This window comes from Balaenoptera physalus (assembly GCF_965194825.1).
Source record: "Balaenoptera physalus genome assembly, chromosome: 2".
Classification (NCBI taxonomy): Eukaryota; Metazoa; Chordata; class Mammalia; order Artiodactyla; family Balaenopteridae; genus Balaenoptera; species Balaenoptera physalus.
Window position 1 is genome coordinate 109943659 of NC_138883.1, and position 24546 is coordinate 109968204.

General features: G+C 50.4%; 2 protein-coding genes across 4 annotated transcripts; one reads left to right on the top strand and one right to left on the bottom strand.

Annotated features, from left to right (window-relative positions):
- Window positions 1-3424: 3424 nt before the first annotated feature.
- On the bottom strand, window positions 3425-21776 carry RASL12 (RAS like family 12). 3 transcript variants are annotated; one of them, XM_082448188.1, is made up of 5 exons: window positions 21221-21776; window positions 19213-19269; window positions 13912-13985; window positions 12997-13187; window positions 3425-4119 (listed from the first exon to the last, which is right to left on the bottom strand). In XM_082448188.1, exons 1-5 carry the CDS (start codon window positions 21321-21323, stop codon window positions 3846-3848), a joined length of 699 nt encoding a protein of 232 aa, XP_082304314.1. In that variant the 5' UTR covers window positions 21324-21776; the 3' UTR covers window positions 3425-3845. The 3 variants fall into 3 exon arrangements, with proteins under 3 accessions (XP_082304314.1, XP_082304315.1, XP_082304313.1); XM_082448189.1 differs by lacking the exon at window positions 3425-4119 and adding an exon at window positions 8374-10324 and having other exon boundaries at window positions 21221-21708; XM_082448187.1 differs by lacking the exon at window positions 3425-4119 and adding an exon at window positions 8378-10328 and having other exon boundaries at window positions 21221-21681.
- Window positions 4195-8416, top strand: SLC51B (SLC51 subunit beta). Its single transcript, XM_082448225.1, has 3 exons — window positions 4195-4400; window positions 5443-5533; window positions 8091-8416. The coding sequence occupies exons 1-3, from the start codon at window positions 4304-4306 to the stop codon at window positions 8293-8295; spliced, it is 393 nt and encodes a 130-aa protein (XP_082304351.1). The 5' UTR covers window positions 4195-4303; the 3' UTR covers window positions 8296-8416.
- Window positions 21777-24546: the final 2770 nt, after the last annotated feature.

The following is a 24546-nucleotide window of genomic DNA, read 5'->3' on the forward strand; positions in this document are numbered from 1 at the left end:
ATTGAATACATGTGGCCTGGTGGGGGGAGCACCTCACTCCTGCTTCCCCACCAAACCCTTCCCACTCAACGCTGTTCAACCTGGCCCACTTCCTCCTCTCTGTGTCACTCACACAGCCTCACATGCCTTGCCTTCCCCACCCCTGGCCCTCCAAAGGTCTTATTTTATAGCTTCTTGTGAGGAGTTCACAGGAGGCCATGACCCTCACTGGGAGAAAGCAGAGGCTGTAAAAGGCCAGGCTTGGCTCCCTGCTCCGTGGTTAAATATTGATAATACCAGGAAATAGAGGCCTGGAGTGGGCACACCACACAGCCCCCTGCAATGACGGGACCTTCAGATGGAGGGTCCTCCCCAGCCCATTCCCCTGGGCTGGCAAGAGGGTCTGGATGTTTTCTTTTTACTTGAGGCCAACAGATAAGAAGGAGAGCGCTGGGCTCCTGGTTCTTGCTGATTGTGAAAGTCAGGTGGAGCCTGTTTGCCATCTGAGGCCTCTCATTCAAGAGGTCAGTCACCGCCAAGTGACAGAGAAGGCTCCAGGCGTGTGCTAAATGCAGAGCTACCAGATGGGCCTGGCTGGCCCAGGCTCTGCAGCGCTGCCCCCTAGGTGACAGCTGTGCGAAAGCTCAGGTGCAAAGACCATCAGTATTGCCCAGAAAGGAGGAAGAGGAACAGAGAAATCGGTGCTGCTCCCAGCAGCAGATCAGACAAGTCCTCGGAACCCAGGACCCAGGGTGAGTGTCTTCAACCTCCCATGGGGATGGGTGGCCCAGGTTCTTTGGCAGGAATCACTGTCCAATGACAGATGGTTAAGCCCTGTTTAAAATGCAGAAATCTCCTGGAGGGGCCTAAGGAGACATGACAACTAAATGCAATATGATATCCTGGATGGGAACCTGGAGCAGCAAAAAGACATTAATGGAAAAATGAAATGCAAATAAATCATGAAGTTTAGTTAATAATTTTTAAAAAGCAGAGATATTAATACCATGCTCACTCTAGAAGAAAACTGGATAAGTGCTCTGAGGGAACTGTGTCCTTTGTTTCTGTGGCATCTAACACAGTCAGGGAGGGCTGACTTGTATCCGTCTTATCTTTTTGTTTGTTTCATTTGTTGGTATATTTTTATTATAACAATATTATACATGTTTAAAACACACATTCCATTGTGGACATCAGCCTACAAGCAAATGTGTACACTTATCTGATTGGTTCCAGTATCACACTATCTTGATTACTGTAGTTTTAAAGTGAGTCTTGAAGTTGGGAAGCATCAGTCCTCTGACTTTGTTCTTCTCCTTCAATATTGTGTTGACTATTCTGGGTCTTTTGCCTCTCCATATAAACTTTAAATCCAGTTTGTCAATATCCATAAAATAACTTGCTGGGATTTTGACTGGGGTTGCACTCTATCTATAGATCAAATTGGGAAGAACTGACATCTTGATTAGTTCCACTAATTAAACATCCAAAATTGGAATTGTCTCAAAAGGTATAAATACAATATATACATACTTTTTTTATTGGGGTATAGTTCATTTACAATATTATATGCTTCAGGTGTATAACATAGTGATTCATAATTTTTAAATGTTATACTCCATTTATAGTTATTATAAACTATTGTCTATATTTTCTGTGCTGTGCAGTATATCCTTGTAGCTTATTTATTTTATACATAGTAGTTTGTACCTCCTAATCCCCTACCCTGATATATTGCCCCTCCCCCTTCCCTCTTCCCACTGGTAACCACTAGTTTGTTCTCTATATCTTTGAGTCTGTTTCTTTTTTGTTATATTCACTATTTCTTTTTTGTTTTATTTTTTAGATTCCACATATAAGTGATATCATAGAGTATTTGTCTTTCTTTGACTTATTTCACTTAGCATAATACCCTTCAAGTCCATCCATGTTGCTGCAAATGGCAAAATTTCATTTTTTTTATGGCTGAGTAGTATTCCATTGTATGTATATATACCACATCTTCTTTATGCATTCATCTGTTGATGGACACTTAGGTTGCTTCCATATCTTGGCTATTGTAAATAATGCTGCTGTGAATATTGGGTTGCATCTATCTTTTCTTTTTTTTTTTAAATAAATAAAATTATTTATTTATTTATTTATTTATTTATTTATTTATTTATTTACTTATGGCTGCGTTGGGTCTTCGTTGCTGTGCTCAGGCTTTCTCTAGTTGCAGCGAGCGGTGGCTTCTCTTGTTGCAGAGCATGGGCTTTAGGCATGCGGGCTTCAGTAGTTGTGGCTTGCAGGCTCTAGAGCACAGTAGTTGTGGCGCATGGGCTTAGTTGCTCCGCGGCATGTGGGATCTTCCCCGACCAGGGTTCGAACCCGTGTCCTCTGCATTGGCAGGCGGATTGTTAACCACTGTGCCACCAGGGAAGTCCCTGTATCTATCTTTTCGAATTTGTGTTTTCGTTTTCTTTGGATAGTATATACATACGTTTAAAATACATACAAATACACAAAATATATATTTAGAATATACATACAAAATACATACATTTAAAAAATGTAATTACATGTATTGTTTTCATGAAGGTAGTATGTGCTCACAAGAAATGTATACAATACAGAAGTGTTCAAAGTGGATGTCCCATGGGTTTAGGCCCCATCCCACTTCCCCAAAGGGAGTTGGTGTTTGGTGTCTTGAAATCCATGCTCTTTTCTCTGTGGGTATTCAGGGGGGCTCTGCATATGCAACAGGGGCCTGTGGCCAATGTTACTAAGTAATCCAGGTACTCCTGCCTCTGAGACTGGACAGAAACTCACAGCCCTTCTTAGCAAGTGCTCTGGACAGTTGGAGCTGGAACACAAGATCACATCGATTCGCCACTCCTGTAACTCTGTCTTTCCATTATTCAGTATATATATTATATGCTTCAAATGAGTAAGCAGGTAGTAGGCATCTGAGTCTCTGAAAGTCTAAAAAAAAGTCTTTCTTTCTCCCTGACTTCCATCTCTATCTTGACCCATGAATGATCATTCACATAGGAAAAACTCAGCTCCATATTATATTTGTGTCAAAATATTTTCCCTCAAAATCTGTAGATGTTTCTTCAGTTTTCTCAGAGCTGGAGAGTTGGAGAAAACTCTGATAGCAATCTTTTTATTAGTACCTTGTTTTTCTGTTTGGCTGTTTGCCATCCACTTGTTTTCGGATGTTCCTGGCTGAGCCTCCAAAGGCTATTTTGGATTGGAAGGCAGTGTCAGAGCAGGGCGACTTGAGAAGGCCTCTGGCCTCTCTTGTTCTCTCTTTGCCTCATTGTCTTCTTAGCCCTATGACATGATTTCATGATTGGTCTGTTCAAAACCCTTCTCCTGTTCTATTTCTTTACTTGGATCTCCATTTCTGTTACCTTTTTCTTCTCCCCACCCCCAGTGATAATTATCCAAATGTGTTGAATGGGTCTTTTTAAAAATGTGTTTTTGTAAAATGTGTGTTGTTGTTTTGTGTGCATATGTGAATTTTCATAAATGGTGTGGCATGCCCCCTTATGATCCTCGGGGATACTTTCTTTGAGATATAAATACACTCAGGAGCAGAACTGCTGGGTCATGTGTACACTTACTTTGACTAATTTGCTCCCTAGATGGCTGCCCCAGTCTACACGCCCTGGCAGTGCATAAGGCTATAGCCCCAGAGCCCCGCCAACACACAGCATTATCCACCTTCCAAACTACGCCAATCTAATAGATGCCAAGTGGTGTTTCATTTTGTTTTAATTTTCATTCTTGTTATTTCCAAAGAGTTTATTTTCATATTCTTGCTAGCCTTTTGGGTCTCCTATTTTGTAAACTGCCTGTTTATATCCTTTACACATTTATTAGGATTCTAGTCTTTTTCTTCTTAATTTGCGAGAATTCTTTGTATAGTCTAGATATCGGTTTCTTCTTGGAGGACGGGAGTCCCCTGCAAGAGTCCCACAGCCCATCAGTGGCTCAGTCCTCCTCACTCCCAGGTCAGTGCTCTTCCCCACACATGATGAGTTTTCATAAAGATTTGAGTGACTCCCACTTCTACGGTCTCTGCTTCTCCAGGCCCCACCTGTTCCGGGAGTTCCAGCTGTTTTGGTCCTGTAACTTTGGGCCTGAGGAGAGCTGGGTTTGGGCAGGGAGGGGAGAGTAAACTGGGGTGAGATATCCAGTCATGTTCTCTGCTTTGTCTCCAGCAGGCTTTGGGGCTTTGCAAAGAGCCAGAACCTAGGAGGCCAGGAGAGCACCTGGGGGCGAAGGGGCCTAAGGACTTTGTTGTCAGAAACATATCCCAACCAGGAGCAGTGGCATGGGCTACAATGAGGAGCTTACTGGAACCCCACCTGGCACCGAGGTGCCTCAGGAGCTGCTGGAAGAAATGCTTTGGTTTTTTCGCGTAGAAGATGGTAAGTGGTGGACACAACACAAAGAGAGGAATCTGGCTGAAGCCCCCTTCATGGTCCCCTCCTCTGCAGCAGGCTGCACGTTTCCTCCAAGCCAGGGACTGAGGCTGAGGGGTCTCACTACCCAGAGGGGTCTGGCTAAACTGCACCCTCCTTTTCTCAGGGCTGGCCACTCATTTACTCATCCATCCTGTCAGTCACAAATATTTATTAAGTTCCTTCTGTGCACCAGGCACTGTTCTCAGCACTGGGGTTACAGAAGGGGAAAAAAAAAAAAGCTCCGCCCTCATGCAGCATATCTTCTAGTGAAAGAGACAGAAAATCAACAAATGACTAAACTGCATAGTGTGCTGGGGATGCATAATAGGGAGAAAAATTAAGCAGAGAAAGGGAATAGGAAGTGTGCTGCAGGGAACATAATGTGGTCAAGGAAGGCATCCCTAAGAAGGTGGTGTTTGAATAAAGCTTGCAGGAGGTGAAGGAATTAGCCATGCAGATTATGTGGGGGAAGAACATTCCTGGTAGAGGGGATAGCAAATGCAAAAGCTCTGAAGCTAGATCCTGCCTCACTTGGGTACAGTGTGGACCAATCTTGATTATCCAAATTCAGATTAGCCACTTTACGTATTGTCTGTGGGCAGTGTGTTGAATCCAATTTAACTGCCGCCCCTTCTTTCTTTCCTCCCTCCCTCCCTTCCTTCCTTTTCCCCTTGTACTGCACTTGGCTAGCCCCTAGCAAAACCCTGAAGACTGTGAAGTTCATCTTCACCCACACTCCTCCTTTGCCCACTATTATTACCCAGCTGCAGTGCTGTCTCCCCCAGGTAGATGAGAGCTTCTTCAGAGCAGAGATCTTATCTCCCTCTCCCCCCCACACTGGACTGGGAGTTCCCGCAGGGCAGGGGGCACATTTTCAGCTTAGTTAGAGTCTCTCTACAATACCTGGCCCACAGCACAGGACGGTTGATGCTGTGAGCTGGTCTGTTAGGGGCCTGAAGGGCACCCAGCCTCTCCTCAAGGCTCTGTCCTGTGTGTCCCTCCCCAGCAACTCCTTGGACTAGTTCCATGTTTGCCCTGGTGGTCGTGGTGGTCGTGATAAGCATCGTCTTCTTGGGAAGGAACATCCAGGCAAACAGGTGAGGAGCTGGTCTGGGGGTGGTCTCTGGAGGGGGGGGCCCTACCCTCCCAAAGGAAACCTAGAGAGGGGTCATCTAGGGGCCTTGGCTGTCCACCCTTTAGGACAGCAAAATGCATCCTTTAGGGTCCTTTGAGAACCCAAAGCTGCTGAAAAACTGGCAACTGTCCCCGATGACCACTCCTTGGCCCTGGCCAGCAAACAGGGCACGGGCTGGTGTATCTCAGAAGTCAGGATCTCTGGCTCTGGAGTCACAAAAGCTGGGTTCAAATTCCAGTTCTGCCACTCAGTAGCTGGGCAAGACACTCAATATCTCCAAGCCAGCTTCTTCTTCTATAAATGGCAGTAATAATGGATTCCCTCTTCCTAGGATTGTGGCGAGTGCACAGTGGGGGCTTTTGCAGAGTTAGGGCCGTCCTTAAAGGGGAAAGCCTTGTGCTGCTCCAAGGCCAAATGCAGGGCACGGAAAGAGACCTGAGATCAGTCGGGGCTCCTGGGGTAATTCTGACATCTTTATAACAACAATACTCCTTAACCCTGGATACACAACCAAATCACCTGAGGAGGAATATTAAATACACAGAAGTCTGTACCTCACCTTGGAGATTCTGACACAAAGGGTGTAGGGTGGGACCTGGGCATTGGCATTTTGTTAAACTCTCTGGAGGATTCCAGGGCTAACTTCTGAGAGCTCCTTGAAGGCAGGGACCACATTTGACTCAATTTTGTTTCCCCAAGCAACTGGCACAAAGTCTGGTTCTAGAAGTTATTCAACAAATGCTTGGTTCACTCATTCCCATTCATTCAATAATTACTATAGCCCTAGTAACTAGCAGTAACTTTTAAACAATAATAATGAGAATCTCTCCCTCAGATCTGTATCATGTTTCACAATTTTAAAGGCACCTTCACATTCTCTCACTTGATCAAGACAGCCCTGTAAGGTGGGGCTGGCACAAATCACCTATTCCCACTGTACAGGAAAAGGCCCCTGAGGACCCATGGAAGGGTTGGCCTAACCCCCACGCTCTTCCTTCTGGGCTATATTTTATGTCATCTATGAATCCTCCTCACAGTTCTGCTGTAAAGCCAGAAAGAAATAACCCAGTGCCCTTGGCTCACGTTGGTAACTAGTCGTTAGGAACTGCTACGGCCCAGTCATCATTCATTCCACAGAATAAGCTGAGCACCTGCTCTGCGCTAAGCTCCGCACTGAGAGCGGGGGCCGCAGGGCTGGGCAAGATAGATTCAGCCCTGGCCTTATGGAGTTTACAGTTTGGTGGGGAGGTTAAGTGTAGTTTAGAGTGACAGGTGGCGACTGTGGGACATAATAGAGTATTGTGGGAGCACAGAGATGGGATCTGGGGCCTGCGGGGCAAAAAAAGAGAGAGAGAGGGTGGGCTATGGAAGCCTTCCAGACCAAGGGACAGCACACACCAAGCTCGAGGCGGGAGGAGGAGGGCCCGAGGGGCTGCAGCGTGGAGTGTGAGGAGGGCAGGGGGAGGACGACGACAGGAGGCAGCAGAGCCCGGAGTGAACAGGCCCTGGGGACCATCCGAAGGCGTTCAGGTTCCAGCTCATGGGCACTGGGGAGCCAAAGAAGAGCTTTGCACAGGGACATGAAAGGTTTATGTTTTAGCAAGATCAGTCTGGATGCAGGATATAAAAAGACCCAGAGGGTATAGCCTCTAAGAAGGTGACCTTTCCTCTCTCACCCTGTCAGGAAGCATCCCCCTCAAGAAGGTCACTTTAGAGACAAGGCAGGTGTCCTCAGAAGCAGCAGACACTGAGATACTCCCCTATGGCCCAAGCAGACTGGGCGGTCAGCTCTAACCACAGCCGGGTCCCTCTACTATGGCCAGGAAATCTAGAGGTGGGTACTTTGAGTAGAACCACCTCAGAGGGAAGACATTTGGGAAAGTTATTGGAAGGAAGACTGGATCTTGAATGCCAGGTTAAGGAAGTGGGAGTGGGGAGCCACTGAAGGTGCTTGAGCTGGGGAGTGATGTGTACGCACAGGGACTTTACAATCATGATTTGGTGTGTGTAGGCCAGTTTGGAGAAGTAAGCACCTAGAGGCAGGAAGATAAGTTAGGAATTTCCTGAGGTAGTTTGTCTAGAGATGGGGTGGAATGAGGGTGGGGATGGGGTGTGGGGTGACAAGGACTTGCACTAAGTAGGATGACAGCCCTGCGATGAGAAAATGTGGTTTGGTGAAAAGAACACGGGACTCAGAGTCAGGAAACTTAAACGCACGTCCCAGGCATGTGCTCCTTTGGCCCCTCTGAGCCACATTACATCACCTGTAAGGGGAGCAATAGTAGTTGAGCTCACAGTTGGCACTGAGGATTTGGTAAGGTGACACACAGACAAGTATAAGATGTTTCTCTGCCAAAAACCATGGCACCATCTCGGCTTCTCCCGAAACTGTTCCCAGAACTGTGTACTGGATTTCTACCTCAAACTCACTAACCCACCTGGGAGACCCAGTCTTACCCCAAACACTCGGCACCCCAACTCAGGGAACTCACATTCCATAGTGTTTTCTCTCCTCCCAGAAATCAAAAGAGGCTGCCACCGGAAAAACAAACTCCAGAAGTCCTGTACTTGGCCGAGGCCAGAAACAAAGATGACGACAACCTGACCACCCTAAGAGAGACTTTGCTCTCAGAAAAGCCAAAGTTGGCCCAGGTGGAAATGGAGGTAAAAGACAATGATGTGCCGCCAGCCATTCTTCCAGACCAACGAGAATCTGAGAGCTAGTCAGGGTGCAGGGCAGTGCCCCCGTGGTGTTAGCAGACAGAGTGAGTGAACTGCAATCAAACTAAAACCCTGTTAGGAAAAAACGAACAAAACCTTTTTATTAAAAAGCTTCTGCATGTGGGCAGTTGGAGTTGCATAGTTTGTTCAAATGGCAGTGGTCCACACACAAGTGGCTTGAAGCAAAAGTGCAAAATCCAGAGCGAGCCTGTGGGTCAGGAAGCCTGGCCAGGACTCCTCACGTGGCCTTGAGGAGTTCACAGCCTCCCTCTGACCTCGGCTTCTCCGTCTGCAGAAGGTGGCTGAAGTCTGGGCAAGAGCTATTGTTTTCAATCCAAGCTCCTGGAAGGGCTGAGTGAGGAAGGGGCAGGATTCTGGACTCAGAATCCCCTCCCCCTCCCTTCCCCCACCACAGGCCTCTCCTCTACCTGCTGATCTGCTGAGGGTCCGTGAGAGACTTCCTTTGGGCCAGGGGCCCTGTGGTAAACAGAGCTAGAAAACTAAGAAACTCCCTGCCTCTGAGACCCTTCTCTTGCTAACCGTGGGATCCCAAAGGAGTGTCGCGATCCCATGTCTGAGCCACCGTGTTGCAGTATAAGCTGTGGTGGCAACCCCAAATAATTGATGCAAAAATTTGCTTTATGAACCAAAAATGCTTTAGGTGGTATCTTACAAAAGTGGACTTTGAACACGCAGACCCATTGCCAAGGGTACTAGGTCCTGCCGCACCAGACTACAAACAGAAAGCTGTGTTTCTCCCTACTGGATGTCTGATACAGCCAGCTGTGGGCTCCCTGGAGTCCTGGGTGATTGTCACGGGAGAGAATGACTTTGTTCTGCAGTTTTGATCAGTAAACTTGAGAAGGCTGGTCCTGAGGGCCTGCGGACAGAGTCCTTGATTTAAGGTTGGAAAATACGGGGGCCCTGCCTCCTGGTGGAAACACACACAGGAGGCTCCCTACCCTGGCCTACCCACGGCCCTCTGCCTCTACCCTCATTGAGAGGCAAAGGACTGGAAATAGGCCTTCCTGGGACACCTTTGCTTCTCACAGGCTGTCCCGTAGGATTATTGCAACTAGATTTTACTTGGATAAACTGTGAGGTTTGTTGCCTGGGGGTTCTGTGAGGTCAGAAGGCAAGAGGAGGGCCAGGCTCTGGCCCCCCAAAACCTGCAGCTGCCCTGCCCTTCCCGTCCACCAGGAGGTGCTGGGACCTCAGGGCAGGATGCTCTCAGGCCCACACTTATGCAGTGCCTCCTGAAGCTGTCCACCCAGAGCTGTCCACCAGGGGCCACATCAGGCCTGGCTGTAGATGCAGCAGGAAGGGGTGATGGCGCCATGATGGACGCTGCAATTTTCTTCCACTTCAGGCTGACCCCAGGTCCCTGCGTTGTCACAGTGGCTGTTTCCTTCAGGGTGAGGGATGCGGTGGTTACCATGGAAACCAAGGTCTGGAGGGAATAGGAGCAGAATTTCTGCCTGTCCCTATTGCTCCTACAGTGAACTGGGTGTCAGGGACACTGCCTGGTGCTGGAGAAGGGGTCAGCTGTCCACCAGAGGGTGAGGGCTGCTGTTCCATCAGAAGGAAAGCCGGTGGTGAGAAGCCAGCTCCTGCCCTGCAGACTGCCCAGCGCTGAGCCTGGAATCCTGAGCAGGGGCCCTCAGAAGATCTTGAAGCCCTTCAACAGTGTCAGGGTGGGCGCCTTGCGCTTGCTCTGAGCCCGGGATGACTTTACAGTGACCAGCTTGGCCTGGGCCACGGTAGGCATCTCCTTCAAGCAAGCAGTAGAAAGTGTGTTGAAGGTGCAGCTGGCCAGCCCATGCCGGGCCGTGAGTGGGGCCTGGTGATGCAGGGCCCTCTCCTCGGAGATGAAGAGGGGCCTGGCCAGGGAGTTCTTCTCCAGCTCCCGCCGTGCTTCCCGTACTGCCTCGTGGAAGACGTGTTGCACGTGCTCGAAGTCCAGGCAGGCAGAGACCTCGAAAAACAGGCACCCGAACCTGCCTGCCAAGGCCATGCCCTCTGCCTGAGTGACCTGCCTGGCGGGGAAGCAGGGTGAGGCGGGGTCAGGAGCATGCATCCAAGTCAGGCAGGCCCAGGCCTACACCTGGATCCTCACTTACTAGCTCGGTGACCATCTTCATCTCTCTGAGGCTCAGTTTTCTCATCAGTAAAATGGGATAATGAGAGCTGCCTCTCAGGGTTGTTAAGATTAAGAAAGACGATTTGTGTCAAGTGCCTAGCACAGTCCCTGCTTAATAAATGGCGGCTGATGTCACTGAAGCCAGAATTTCAGAACGAGGCTGAGGGGAAGGGAGAAGCTGGCCCAAAGTCCCTGGCTAGACCCTGCCTGTGGCCAGAGGAAGATGGGCATTCCCAGCCCCACATCTCCTTGACTCCCTTAGTCAGGAAATGAGCCACCCTCAGCCCTGGCATGTGGGATCAGCTCTGGGGAAAGGCGGTGGTCTGGCTGGAAGGATGTGAGACCACAGTGTCCACAGAGGCCTGGTGGGCTGAGGTCCTGACTCAGGACGCCTGTGGTCGGCAGAGGTCTCAGGGCTCGTGGCAGGGAGTTTTGTCTGCTTGCCCAGGAGAGAGGCAGGAGAGAGCAAGGGTGACAGCACGAGAGAGGGAGCAGCCCTATTCCCAGCTTCATCCTGTACCACCTCCCATGATGATGGGATCAAGTATTTGTAACTAGGAAGGTCCTGAAAGCCATGGGAATCAGGGTGAGAGAAAAATACTGGCCCTTGGATAGGTCAGATGTCCAGAAGAGGCAGGGGGCGGGTGGGGGGAGGGGTCCCTGAGGGCTGGAGGCCAAGGTTTCAATGGCTAAATCTCACTGCTGAGCTGCCTCACCTGCCATTCCTGAGGACAGTGGCACAGCCTGGGAGCTGAGAGGGGACACCAGGGTGGGTATGGTGGGAAAAGGTTTCTGAGCCAAGGTTAATTTGGCAGGAGCAAAGGCTGGAAATGGGCTAGCTCAACAGACAGAGGGAAAGACTGGGACAAAAAGGGTCAGGGACAGAGCGCCTAATCCATTCCCCACCCAGGGTTGGTGTCCTGACTGTCAGCTCACAGATTCCTGAGGAACTCCTTTTGAAAGAATACTTGGTATTATGTGCCTTTGTGATGAACTTGAATCTGAAACTTTGTCATTGTGGGTCTTGAATAATGAGCTTTCAGAAACAAGAACCCCATACGTGCATGTGTGTGCGTGAATGGATGAGCCGGGCATATAACATCATTACCCTTTTTCTTATTTTGGCGTAGCCTAGCGAAAATGTTATCAGTGGTTATCACCGCTCTAACCCATATTTTATCCTTTAGCTGCAAGACAATCATGGGAGACACTGACCAATGCTCAGCTAAAAATTACGTTGTCTGTGCCCATCAAATCCTGACCTACCAACCTCGGGACTTGACCGAAGAAGGAAGTGGGGATAAATCTCATGACTCCTTCTTAGGGAAACGATGCTGCTTTGCTCTTTGCCCCCAAACCACTTTCAGACAATCCCACTGGCAAACACTGGGACCAAAACAGTGGCCTAGTTTTTTTCCTCATATTTAAAACTGGTTTATTCACAATCCAGTCTTCTGATCCCTATTCTAGGCTCTGCGGGATCTGTGATTCCTCAAAGACTACCTTTTGGCTTTAAGATCACACAACTTTCCTCATTCCCTGAGATGGAATTTGTCTGGGTCTGAGGGTCTGCCCACCTTTGAAGGCTCCTACCGTGAGCCCCCTTCATGAGACCACACCCCCTTTCCCCACTGCCCATCAGCCCTGATCTATATTAAGTGTCCCCTCCTTCCTAACATCAGTCAGTAGGCCTCTGGGGCCTGGGGAAGCAGGAGTGACCAGCCCTGAGAAGGAAGGGACGGGAGGAAGGCTGGTGGGAGGTGCCCTACCTCGCAGGTGGGCTGGCCACACAGGACAGATGTGCTGGAGAGGGCCAGTGGGGCCACTCATCAGGTGGAGGCATCACAGTCTCAAACGCCTCAGGGGCCAGGCGGGCAACTTGAATGTGTGGGGAGGGTGGAGGTAAGCCATGGGGAGTGTGAGGCCTGTATTCAGCTGGAGGGGGCATGTCCCGCCTCAAAGCATTCCAATTCCGGGTCTTTTAAAACACTGTGCCAGCCAAGCAAAATACGGCTGCAGCACTCAGTGGTCATCTGCCCTCTGGCCTAGTCTGTGGTCTCTGATTCAACTCCAACTCTTTCTAAGAGAACCTGCCCTCAGCACAGCCAACTGTGGGAATGAGCCTGGGGACCACGCTTGAGTGAGGCGAGAGCTGGTTGGACCAGAGCAGACACCTGACCCAGGTGGCCAATCAGAGCCTCGCTCCCCAGAATTGGAATTGGGCACTGGATGACCAGCCAGCTGTGGGGAGTGGAAACAGAAGGTCATATAGTCTCAGGAAAGAAAGGGTGAGGCTGAGAGAGACCTCAGAGCCCCAGGAGGATGGGAGGAGTGGCCTCTCTTCTGACTTTCAGGGTCCAGCCCCTGTGCAGCCCAGATGCTCTTCCCTTCCTGCCCTTGGCTGCCTGGAAGCCCTGCCCGCTGTACCCTTACAACACACCCCCTTCTATCTACATCCAAGGGGATTACTCTTCTTAGCAGCCAGATAATCCCTGAAGATGACACCGCTTTTACGAGAAAGGAGAAAGCGAGCTCTAGGATGTGGGACAAAGCGCCGCACTCACCTGTACTGGGCCATGTCCAGCTTGTTGCCCAGTAGCAGAGCAGGGTAGCTGCGCTGCGTCTCCTTCGCATGCAGAGCGAGCAGCTCCAGGTAGCTGCTGCTGCCCTCGAAGCTCTGGCGGCTGTCGACGCTGTACACCACCAGGAAGGCGTGGGCCCAGTTCAGGTAGCGCTCACAGTTCCTGGGGGTGTCCTGGGGCAAAGGAGGGCAGCCTCTGTCAGGGGCAGAGGAGGCCAGGGTAAAGGCCTTCACCTGAGCTGCCTCATCCCACTTCCCCGCTCCCTGCATCTCTGTATATTGTTCCCCAGCAGGGCCCTTTTCAAAGGGGCACTTGAGTGTGGATTTGGCTTGTTGTGAAAGGAGACATTGTTTCTGAGCCTCACTCCCACCACCCAGCCACAGACTTGGAGACCTTGGCCTCTGGGGCACAGAGCCAAGACTTTGGCATGGCCCCTACAGAGACCTGGCTGTGCCTGGGCACTGCTGGTTTTGGGTCAGGTTCATGGTGCCCCTTTGGCTTCTGAGAAGAACTGGCATCCAGCCTTGGAAGGGGGTGGTGAGGACACAGGGAGATGTATGTACTGGGCGGCGGGGCGGGGTTGGGCCAGGGGAGCCTCTGTGTAAACACGTGTGTGCACCTGTCTCCATGTGTACACAGGCATCAAGCCCCAGAGCACAGAATCTCAGAGCTGACACCAACAATCATCAGGTCTCCCCAGGCCCCTTCCTATCCCTTCTCATTTGGCAAATCAATAGATTCAGGCCCAGAGAGGTCAGCACCTCAATCAGGGACGCATAGCAAATTGGAGCTTAAAAGGTTTACAGATTCCCATCTGAGGCCCACACTCTGGAAGCAGGACCTCCCAAGAGGCTGCACTGACTCTCAGCTCTTCATGGGTCATGGGGGTAATGTTACCGGGTCTGCAGTGTCCATGACCCTCAGGTGGACAGGCTGGTGGTCCACGGTCTCCTCGGAGCTGTAGGTATCCTCTGCAACACAGACGGTCAGCCCAGTCAGAGGCAGGGCAGGCCACTCGATGGTAGGCTGGGTCTGAGGCCCAGCTTCCCTTTGCTGGACCCCTGTGCACCCCTGGGGGACTTGCTCTGGGGCTGGCTGAGCCAGGACCACTGGAGAGACCTTGGCTCTCACCCACATGGAGGACACGGGCAGACCCTCCCACCAAGGAGATGCTGTTCCAACTGTCATGGCTCAGAGCACCAGGGGGCACTCACAGAACATGCCACAGGGTACGGGATTGTGTTCTGGGTCCACCCACCACACCTGCAGGATGGAGTGTGTGGCTCACGGGCCCAGTGAGCGGCAGAGGCCTCAGGAGCTGCACTGCCAGCCCCTCCCACCTGAACCCCAAGCTTCTCCACCCACTTCTCCTCCAACCACAGTACCTGGCCCACAGGAAGACCCCAAGGACAATCAGGACAACCCTCTGGCCCCCGGTGGGGAAGGGACAAGAAAGGAGAAACACACAACATGACTAAGGCAGTGGGGAGGTGGGTCAGAGCCTGTTGAGAAGACCCGAGAAGGAGGGGCAGGGGGTGGGGGAGGGAAGGACTGGGAGTTTGGGATTAGCAGAGGTGAACTATTATATACAGGATGGATAAACAACAAGGTCCTACTGTATAGCACAGGGAACTATATTCAATATCCTGTGACAAACCATAATGGAAAAGAATATTTTAAAAAATGTCTCTATGTGTATAACTGAGTCACTTTGCTGTAGAGCAGAGACTGGCACAACGTTGTAAATCAACTATATTTCAATAAAGAAAAAGAAGTCCCAAGAAGGTTTTACAAATAATCCTGGTCAAAATAATAGCAGAGGAATCTAGGATGGTTGAAAGTTTTAGGTTGGAGATGGGAATCAAACCCAACTTCAGCTACTTTTTAGCTGTGTGCCTTGGCCAAGTCATTTCAGCATTCTGAGACTCTGTTTCCTCATTTTAAAATAGGGATGATGTGACAACACTGGCTAACAGTTTTCAGGTTTTTACTCCGTGCCAGGCGCTGTGCTAAATGCTTGTCCCTGCACCATTCACAGGGCTGCATGAGGACTGGATGGGCCCCTAGGCATGGGGCCTGGCCCTCCACAAATGCCTGGGAAAGGACAGTGGGGACATAGTGCTCCAAAGTTTCCAGGGCAGGTTCACATTCTTAGGTGATTTTTTTTTTTTTTTTTTTTTGAAATAATTTTAGACTCATGTAGAAGTTGCAAAATAGTACAGAGTTCCTGTGTACTCTTCCCCCCCTTTCCCCCCAATGTTAGCACCTTACATAACCATAGTACAATAGTCAAAACCAGGAAATTGACATTGGTACCATACTATGAACTACACCACTGACCTTATTTGGATTTCATAAGTTTTTACAAATTTTTTTTTTCTAAGTTCTCATGACCTCAAACCTGAGAAAGTATCAAGTGGCCAGGCCTGCAAGGAGGACCTCGCTGTCACAATCATTCTCCCTACCCCCAACTTTCCCCTGTGCCACTGGCCCACACGTGTGAGTGCACTTGGCCCTCACCTTTCCCTGGGGGGGGGGGTGCCCCTGTGCCCCAAGTGACCCCAAAGAAGAACCCTCTGGGCAGAACTGGAGCCCTCTCTGCCTGTTGGTAGCAGCCACTGTGAGAAGAGTACCCCCCAGCCGTGGCGGAATTCACAAACACTTCTCTCTGAGGGCCACTGGCAGCCAAGCCAGGCCTGGACTCACGCCAGGTCCACTAGCAGCCAGCAGGAATCATAGACAGCTCCCATCCCCCGCCTGCTGTGGGGACTTGGATAAATAGCCGTTCTTGTTCAAAGACCAAAAAAAAAAAAAAAAAAATCTAATGGAAAATATGCCCCAAATGTTTAACTATATTTGGTGCAAGAAGAGCTGCCCCTGGATACCTACATCTCCTTCAGATTTTTCTTTATTTTCCTGCCAGAGTTGTCTGATGCGTGCCTTTGCACAGGCACCATGCTGTGCCCAGCCCAAGGAAATATATTAGCCCAACCTTGGTCTCTTACAGTCCCTTAAATGCAACAGCTTTTTGAGGTTGCTGTTAGCTCTTCCGTAGAGAGATGACAGGAAGGTGAGGCCCAGAAAAGGAGAGAGCTCTCCCACAGCCACACAGCACCCTATCAGAAGGAACTTGAACTTGGGGCTCTACAGTGGGACCCCCTCACTCCCTCTGCTCAGTGGACAAGCCAATTCTCCAGCTCTATGTGTGCAGAGTACAGGGAAAGAGCAGAAGCCCCCCGTCCAGCTGAGGCCGTGGAACATGCATGGGCACAGTGGAGAAGGCTCAGAGGTCATGAAATCATCTTATCCAGCTCCCTCCCCCTTTGCAAGTGAGGTGACTCCAGGGGCTGGGGGTGCAGTGGGGGCTCCTTTCCAAGTCACAGTAATGTCCTGCCTCCCCATCACAAAGTGCCTGCCCTCAGGTCATTCTAGAGTCCTTTAGTAAATACGGGTTTCCTAACTCCTAGTTCTAAATAACATTCTTAGGACATCAATGCTGAGAGAAGACCCCTTTCCCAAAGTATTTTTCTCTCATTTACAGTAATAATTTTTAAAACGTCACCAAAGGAGCTCTCGTCAGAGTATGTATGGGATGATGCTTCAGAAATGGTGCCTGTATCCTTGCTGGAGCAGGATGAGGAGAAGAGCGGTGGGAAGCTTGTCATTCTGCCCTGGGCAAACCAGGTGAGATGCCCCCAATCCCTCTGTGAGAGGAGGGCGCTCTCCTGGATACCCCTGCTCGCTTCCTGGAGCGCTCAGCGCAGGCGAAGCCCTTTCCCAGGCACTGACTCTCTTGGCTCCTACCAACTCTTAACAGTCACAACCTATAACAAGGCACAGCTCACACACAGAGCACAGTCTATTAGTCCTATCTTCCAGATGGGGAAACCAAGGCTCAGAGAGCCCAGTGCCACACAGACTTCTGACTTCAGGTCCTCGATAGCATAAGACCACCCTTAGTGGAGGGCAACTGGAGTGGTGTCTCATCTTCGTTTGTACCTGAGGTTCTCCATGATCTTAGGCAAACCACTGAGCCCTCTCTGCCTCAGTTTCTTCACCTGTAAAATGGGGATAATAACAGGAGCTCTTCTTTAAAGGGTAACCCTAAAACCAAAATTCAAATCCCATGTTTAAGAGCATCTGTGTTGTGCTTAGCACTGCACTCCAAGCTGGAAATAGGAATGAACAACGCAGGTGTCCACCCTCCAGAGGCCCCTTTGAGCTCAAGCTCTTGGAAGGTGTTTGAAAAGGGGAAAGGGTGGTTTTACATCTCCACATGGCTAACTCTTCCTTGGATGCTCAGACCTTTCTCCACAGAAGGAAAGGCTCTGGTCCGAGAGTCCCCCCCCGCCCCGCAACCCCGTTGCTGGAACCAGCCATGGGATAGTGGCGGGAATGTTTAGACAGTGGACAGGACCCCCAAGGAGCAGCACTGGCCTCCCAGAATGGCCGACAGGAGAGCGTCTGGCCATCTCTCCAGCTCAGAAGCTCTCAGGGTGTGGTAGGAGACCAAAGGCTGAGGTGACTAACCACTGTGGGGCTGCCACATCCCCGCCCCAGACCGTCTGACCACGCATTCCCTTCCCACCCACTCCCCCACCCTGCCCATCTGACTTCATGCTCCTGTGTCTCACTCCCCTGGGCACCGACCTCTGCTAATCAATGGGCTCCCCTCAGACCTGCTGGTGACCTTGGCCCACAAAGCTCCTTGGGCCTTCTTCCTCCACTGTAGCCGAGGGGCTGTGTCAAAGCACAGGCGGTCACACCAAACTTTGAGGAACAAACCCCTTAAGGACTGCCCACGAGTTGTCTGCCCTGCATTCCTGACTTAGCCAGGGGACCCCCTCTGCTTCCTCTGCTTGACCTCTGGGGTTCTGTGTAAGATCTCCGTGGAAGAAGGGATTCTGCTACGTAAGGAATAAATTCTAAAAACCATGGACCAAGTAGCCTTGACATCCCTTCCTGCTCTGACACTGGGATTCAACATCCCAGCCTGGACTGAGGGGCTAAGGGGCACCAGTGGGCTGAGGAGCTCTTTCCTTCAGGCGTGAAGGGCGCATTCCATCAGAGGCCTGCTGCCGGTGGTGCTGCACTGTGGAGGTTTCATTTGTGGGACCCCAGGGTCCTCCCGGAGCCCTGGGTTTCCTCAGAGGGCCTTCAGGGGTTCCACAAACGCCTTATTCAATTCTTATGAAGGGGGAAGATAATCTAAGACTGCAACCCCCATTTCCAAAGAGCAAAGAGCGTCCAGACACCCCATTTTTCTCAGTGGAAAGTTTACCATAAAGAAATGCTATAAATGTGAGCTTTAAGTTACATTTATATTAATAAAATTCTGCTTTTACGTATTTAGGTATTGGGCTTCCATGTAAGAGGCTATCTGAGGAAAAGGTCCTGCTGCTAAAATTAATTTTCAGAAACAGTGATCTAATTAACTTGGGCGAATCTCAGCCACCACAGATGGGAAGCCATTTGAGGAGAAAGAAGGAAGGAGAAGTGAATACGCACTCAATGTCTCTGGGGGTCAAGCAGTACGCTACATCTTTTACATGTGTTATTTCTTTAATCCTCACAGTAATTCTCTGAGATAGGTATTTTTATGCCCATTTCACAGATGAGGAAACAGAAGCTCAGAGAGCTTAGGTGACTGCTTCAAAGGTGCACAGCCAATAAGTGACAGAGCCAGGATTCAAACTCAGCTCTGACACCAGGGCATCCCTTTTTCCAATACACCATCATGATACACCTACCAAACAAGACTAGTTTTCTTGTGTGGTTAAAAAACTGGTTTAGAAGCCAGTATTACTAGGGAATTTCCCAAATGTCTTGTCCAGCTTTTCTGGAAAAGTACACTGAATAACCATCTGGAAGAAAAACACTTAATGGATGTGGATATTCTGCAATGCTTCATTTTTTTTTTTTTTTAAGTTTCATCATACCTCATATTTTAGGGCAAATCAACTTCTCTCAGTTCTCTTAATTGGGCTAACCCCCAAGCTGTCTGGGGTGAGCTGTGGAAGGGTACACTTTTGGAACTTAAAACATTTTGTCGCATGGGCTGAGTCATCCTGGTGGCTCCTCCCCTCGGCCCCCAGATGTGTGGTCCTGGTCAGGCCTGGGCCCACAACGGCATATGTGTGTTTGCAGGGGAGATCCAAGTGGGCACAGCAAGAGGGACAGGGAGGAGTGGGTCCTTACCCAAGTTGGGGTCATATTCGCTGATAAACCTCCTGGTCAGAAACTTCACCGTCAGGGCTGCAAGAAGAAGAAGTTGGTTCAGTCTCCCCATCGTGTCTGGCTGCTGGGCCCTGGAGCCTGCCCCTCTCATTTTAGGGAGGACTTATCTAGCCTCTGTGACCCCTCTGCTCTCTGGAGAGCTGGGGAACTGGTTTGAGAGGCTCAGAGGAAACCAGAAATATGGGGAACCATGTCCTTCCCGGTTGCATTCTGGGATTTTTTTTGGAGGGGGATGGCGGCAAGAAAAGAAATGAGAGGCAAGCCTAAGGGGCGTTTGTGAAGACCCTAACTAAGGGGTCTGGACCCAGGCAACCAGTTACCTTAGGGTCAGCTTGCTGAGACTCAAACTGAAGAGAGACCTCCCCTTGACAAGACACAAAGACTCTGAAGTGTGGAGGCATTTATCCCGGCTTTGGCTACAAGCCAAAGAGAGAGTACGAGCTGAGTTGATCAGTGGGTGATCTCTGGGAGGGATATGAACCCCCGAATCCCAAGTAAACACACTCTAGTCCTCAGTCCTCGAGTCTTGGCTCTAAGGCCTCCACACTCATCATGGGAGTCTCACAGAACATAAAACCTGGGGAAGTTCTCCCCAGGTGGAATGCATTAACAAGATTGATTTCTGTTCAGAATTTAACCACATAAAGCTGAGGGCCAGCCCACTACTATACTGAACTCTTAAAAAGTAATGCAGTATTTTAAAGAAAATCCTTAAAATTCTTTCCCAGGATTCCTAACAGTGTCAGTTTGCAAACTAATACCCAGGGAATACATATTTTAAAATTTAAATTCTTTCATTCATGTAGTCACTGGCTAAACTGTACCAGTGACAGAGCCGCAGATAACAATTTCATTTTCAAAGGGAAGAGGGCAAATCTTTTCTCTAGGAAAGCATGATTCAGAGTCCCATCTCTGAGCCAGGGGGCTGGCTTCAAAAGTGGAGAGTAGGCTCCCAGGGAGTCTCAAAGAATACTCTGGAGAAGGAAACTCACAGCTGAGTCCATGATGGCCATTCACTAATGGCTGCAACTGGAAAACAGCCAGTGGAGGAGCCCCCTCTGCCTTCCCCCCTTCAGCTGCCTGGGACTGGGAATGGCAGGGAGAGCGGTGAACCCTTTTTCTGGATCTTTGCCTATGGTGACACCCTCCCCACACCCTGGGCTCCAGCTGGGCTCCAGCTGCCAAAAGTGTTGAAGGCAGAGCTCAGTGTTGATAGAAATGGCCTGAGTGTAAATCCAAGCGCTTTGTTCATCAAGGACATGTCCGAGGCACCTGAGACCATAGTCCAATGTGTTTCCATAAAGTCGAGAGGGGTCTGACTTGAAACAAATACATTTGATAAGAATTCACACTTCGTTCCAGAATCCCAGAGAATTGGGGTGGGAAGTGGGTAGCAGCCTCCCCCTGGGAAATCCCAAAAGCCAGCGACTTTTACCAACCTCCCTTCAGGGGCCTGGGGCCCCTCCTCCCCCGGCCTAAATCAAGGAGCAGCAAAGCTGCGACTAAGTTCCATAGGTGCCCTGGGCTGGGGATCAGTGCCTAACAGGTCCCTTTGGTACCAGTCACCAGGGCTGACTGCTGGCCCGGAAGAGGAGATGGAGGGCGGTAAACGGCAAGGGGGAGACCAGCAGAGGACTGGGAGACACAGAGACAGAGGGGAGAGAGCTGGGGTCACAGACAAGGAGGACACAGACCCAGTAGGGAGACACAGAGGGAAAGACAGGCAAGGAAGAGAAGACAGCTGAGAGATGGAGGAGCTGAAAACAAGCTGAGGGAGAGCCAAGCAACAGAGAAGCTGAGGCAAAGACGGATACCATCACGGTGTCTCATCCAACCCACCTGGGCGCAGGAAGCCCCGAAAGCCAGTGCAAGAGCCTGCCCGCGAGCCCACAGCGCCCGGTTCCCTCCACCGCTCCCCGTCTCTCGCGTCCCCACCTGACCCCTTCCCTTCCGCCCGCAGCCCACTCACCGGACTTGCCCACTCCGCGGCGCCCCAGGATGGCCAAGTTGACCTCGAGGGGAGCGCTCTGCTGCCCGCTGCCCGCGCGGGGTTTCCCGAACACCGAGGACATGGCGACGCTGCGGAGAGGGACACGGGTCCTGGCCTAAGGGCCCCGAGCAGCGTGCCCGCCCGTCGGGGCCCTCGGGAGCGAGTGGCGGCTTCTCTGGCACTCGCGGCCCCGGCGGCGTCGGCCTCCCGGGCCCCGCGCCTAGCAGGCAGCTTTCCCGCGGCCAGGCCCGACCGTGCGGGGAGGAGGGGCCGGGGGAGCCCAGCGGGCGGGGCCGCCCGAGCGCCGCCAAACTCCTTGTAAGGGCTGCGGAGACCCCTGCGAGCAGAAAGGATCTCCGGCCGGCCGCGCCCCCCAGGGCCTTGCTGGACCTCGAGGGCCAGGCGGCGCCGTCACCCTTCGGAGCGCCCCCAAGACCCGGCGGGAAAGGACAAGTACCGGAGAGAGGGAGGCCAGGGATAGGGGGACTGAGGGGAAGGATGATTTCCAGCCTTGTCTGAATCTCCACTCAGTCACTTCCCATCAGCAAGAAGATCCACCCCTCCCTTTTTGGCCCCGCCTCCTCCTCCGGGAAGCCTGCCGGGTCCAACTCCGAGCCTGGTCCTTTCTCTGGATCACAAACCAGCTCAGCCTTGGCACACAACTTCCCCGACCACATTACCCTGCCCTTCGGTGTGGGGACTCTCAGGCATCACTGCAGAACCCGTAAAGAATCCTAGCTTCTGGGGGCGGGGGGGGGGGGCGCTGGGAGGAGACGACCTTAGTAAGATTTCATGGCCAATCTGGGTCCAGCTTCAAGAAACCAAACCCATTCTGGATTACTGTTTTCTCCCTGATGGGAGCTAATGAGTCGCATGTGTTTGTGGCCTAGTGTGTAAATGGGGCATTTTATTCTAAAACCTGGCACTCCCTCTTGCCTATGATTCTGGGATTGGTGGATGAGCCTGGCAGGGGTCACCTGTCATTCCCCTTGAAACCCGGGGTAAATCTGGTCATGCTGGAAACAGGGCAAAGGGCTGACATGAGGAATCTGGACATTTAGGATCTAGTGCCAGCTCTTTCACTGGGTGACCTTAGGCCAGTCATCTCACTTCTTTGGGCTTTGGTGTCCCCATCTATAATACTAAAGGAAGGGGAAAATAAATCCAATTCACGCCTAATGGAGAGTGACAAAATCAACCCTGGGTTCCATGTCTGAGTACTTTCTAGAACCCTGTGGGACCTCTCTTTTGGAATACACTCCAGGCTTGAGTGGAGAAAGATATGGGAGTCTCAGAGACTTCTCACTGCAGCCCTTCCCCCTCCAACCCCAAACCCCTATCCTCCCATAGCTGATCTACCCACCCATGCGCAAAAGAAACCAGGAAAACCCAGGTCAGCAGGCGGAGGGTCTGGAGTCAGCCTGATGGTAATAACTTCTCCTCAACCAAGAGAGAAAATTATTTTCCAGGACAGGACATGAATACTGACTCAGCCTAATAGTGTGTCTGGGAGATCATGGTAAACCAGCTGTGTTATTAAGACTCTAAGGTGTTGGGAGGAATTTGTTTAGATTACACCCACAGGCCAGAATCGCTCACAGAGCTAATGGCCAAGGGTTTTCCTTTGAGTTGTAGAAGGAGAAAAAGTGGGAGCCAAGTTCTAGCCACATCCCTGGGCTGGCCCTAGTCCTGGGAGGACAGACTGGTTCTGGGTGGGGCTATGGGGAGACTCAGTCTCACTGGAGGACTGCTGGAGAGAGGGCAAGCTGTGGACCCCCAGAGGCCCAACTGGGAGTAAACCTGGGCTCTGCTACTTCCCTACTTATGTGATTTTGGAGGAGTTACGTTCCTTTAAGACTCAGACGAACCAGTAGATGGGAGCTGCAAGGAGGCAGGTTCTAGCTCGGTGTGAGTGTGAACTCCAACCACCTGAGCTGCCCATTGTTAGAAGGGACTACTGTCTTTGGAAGAAGTGAGGCCCCCTGACACTGAAGGCAATCAAGGGGGTGACACTTCAAGGAGGTGTTGTCAGGAGACACCACAGTGATTTGCAAGATGGGACGAGATGATCTTAACTCCCTTCTATTTAAGAGATTATCTGAATTCCTTGCCAGCTGGTTACTCAGGCCCTCAGCTGTGACCGCTAAGTGCCCAAAGTATGCCCCTCCTATGAGGCTTGGGAGGAAAACAGTGCCCATCTCACAGCTGCAACCACTCCCATTCCCCATCCTCAGCCTCCTCATCTGTGGGCTGCTTGTCCAGCACCCAGAAGTGCCCATTGTGGACCAGAAAGGCTCTTGGAATCAGTCACTTAACTGCCAGACTATGGAATAAGCTACTTTGTCCATCTGGGCCTCAGTTCCTCATCTTATTACTCCCTGTACATTTTTTCTCACACATCACTGTATTCTCAACCACCAACAACAGTTCCAAAATCTATCCAAAAACACAGTCAAAGGACTTCCCTGGTGGTCCAGTGGTTGAGATCCTGTGCTTCCACTGAAGGGGCACGGGTTCAATCCCTGTTCTGGGAACTAGGGTCCCACATGCCGCGTGGCGAGTCCAAAACAAACAAAGCAAACAAACAAATACAGTCAAATAATTATGGAAATTTGATATAGGAAATTTGAAGTGCTGAATCAGACCTAAAAGATTAAAATATAAAAATTTCAACATTTCCACCTATGTCATTCCCTGGGGGGTACAATTTATTGAAAGGAATAGTCATTGTTTTTATACACAAATACCATCACCAAATTATTGACCTGTCTTGGGGATTTTTAAAAAATCTATGAATAATGTTGAGCTGAAAGGACTCTGATTTAAAGGATTTGAAATACACGTGTTTGGAATTCCTACCAATGAGAAATCATCATTGACTCTCAGGTGCCCTTCGTGGTCTATTTTTCAAAGACCCCAAATTCATTCAGAATCCCCAGAGCTGCAATATAATTAAATATCTATTACACTAAGCCAATATGATAATAATCTCCTTGAATTATTCACAATGCTTAATGCACTTCTCTGTTTTTTATCCATCTGTTCCTTATTATCATCCTAAGAGGTAGTTATCACACCCATTTCATAGTGGAAGAGTTACAGAGACACCTTGTCTTTAAAATAGGGATGATATTAAGTATTAGATGAGATAACATGAAAATATTCCACCTAGAGGTTGGCCCATAGCCCCAAACAGCAAATGATAGTTCCCTGCACTCCCCTGGACACGAATAGCTCACACTTCTCACCCAACTGCCAAGAAGCCACAACTGTTCAGTGACCAGGAATTTGGGCACTTTGGGTCA

Coding starts and splice junctions, on each gene's coding strand:
- SLC51B (XM_082448225.1), top strand. CDS start 4,304: ATGGGCTACAATGAGGAGCTTACTGGAACCCCACCTGGCACCGAGGTG. Junction 4,401..5,442: donor GTTTTTTCGCGTAGAAGATG/GTAAGTGGTGGA, acceptor GTCCCTCCCCAG/CAACTCCTTGGACTAGTTCC. Junction 5,534..8,090: donor AGGAACATCCAGGCAAACAG/GTGAGGAGCTGG, acceptor CTCTCCTCCCAG/AAATCAAAAGAGGCTGCCAC.
- RASL12 (XM_082448187.1), bottom strand. CDS start 21,323: ATGTCCTCGGTGTTCGGGAAACCCCGCGCGGGCAGCGGGCAGCAGAGC. Junction 13,986..19,212: donor CGAATATGACCCCAACTTGG/GTAAGGACCCAC, acceptor TCTGTGTTGCAG/AGGATACCTACAGCTCCGAG. Junction 13,188..13,911: donor TCATGGACACTGCAGACCCG/GTAACATTACCC, acceptor CCTTTGCCCCAG/GACACCCCCAGGAACTGTGA.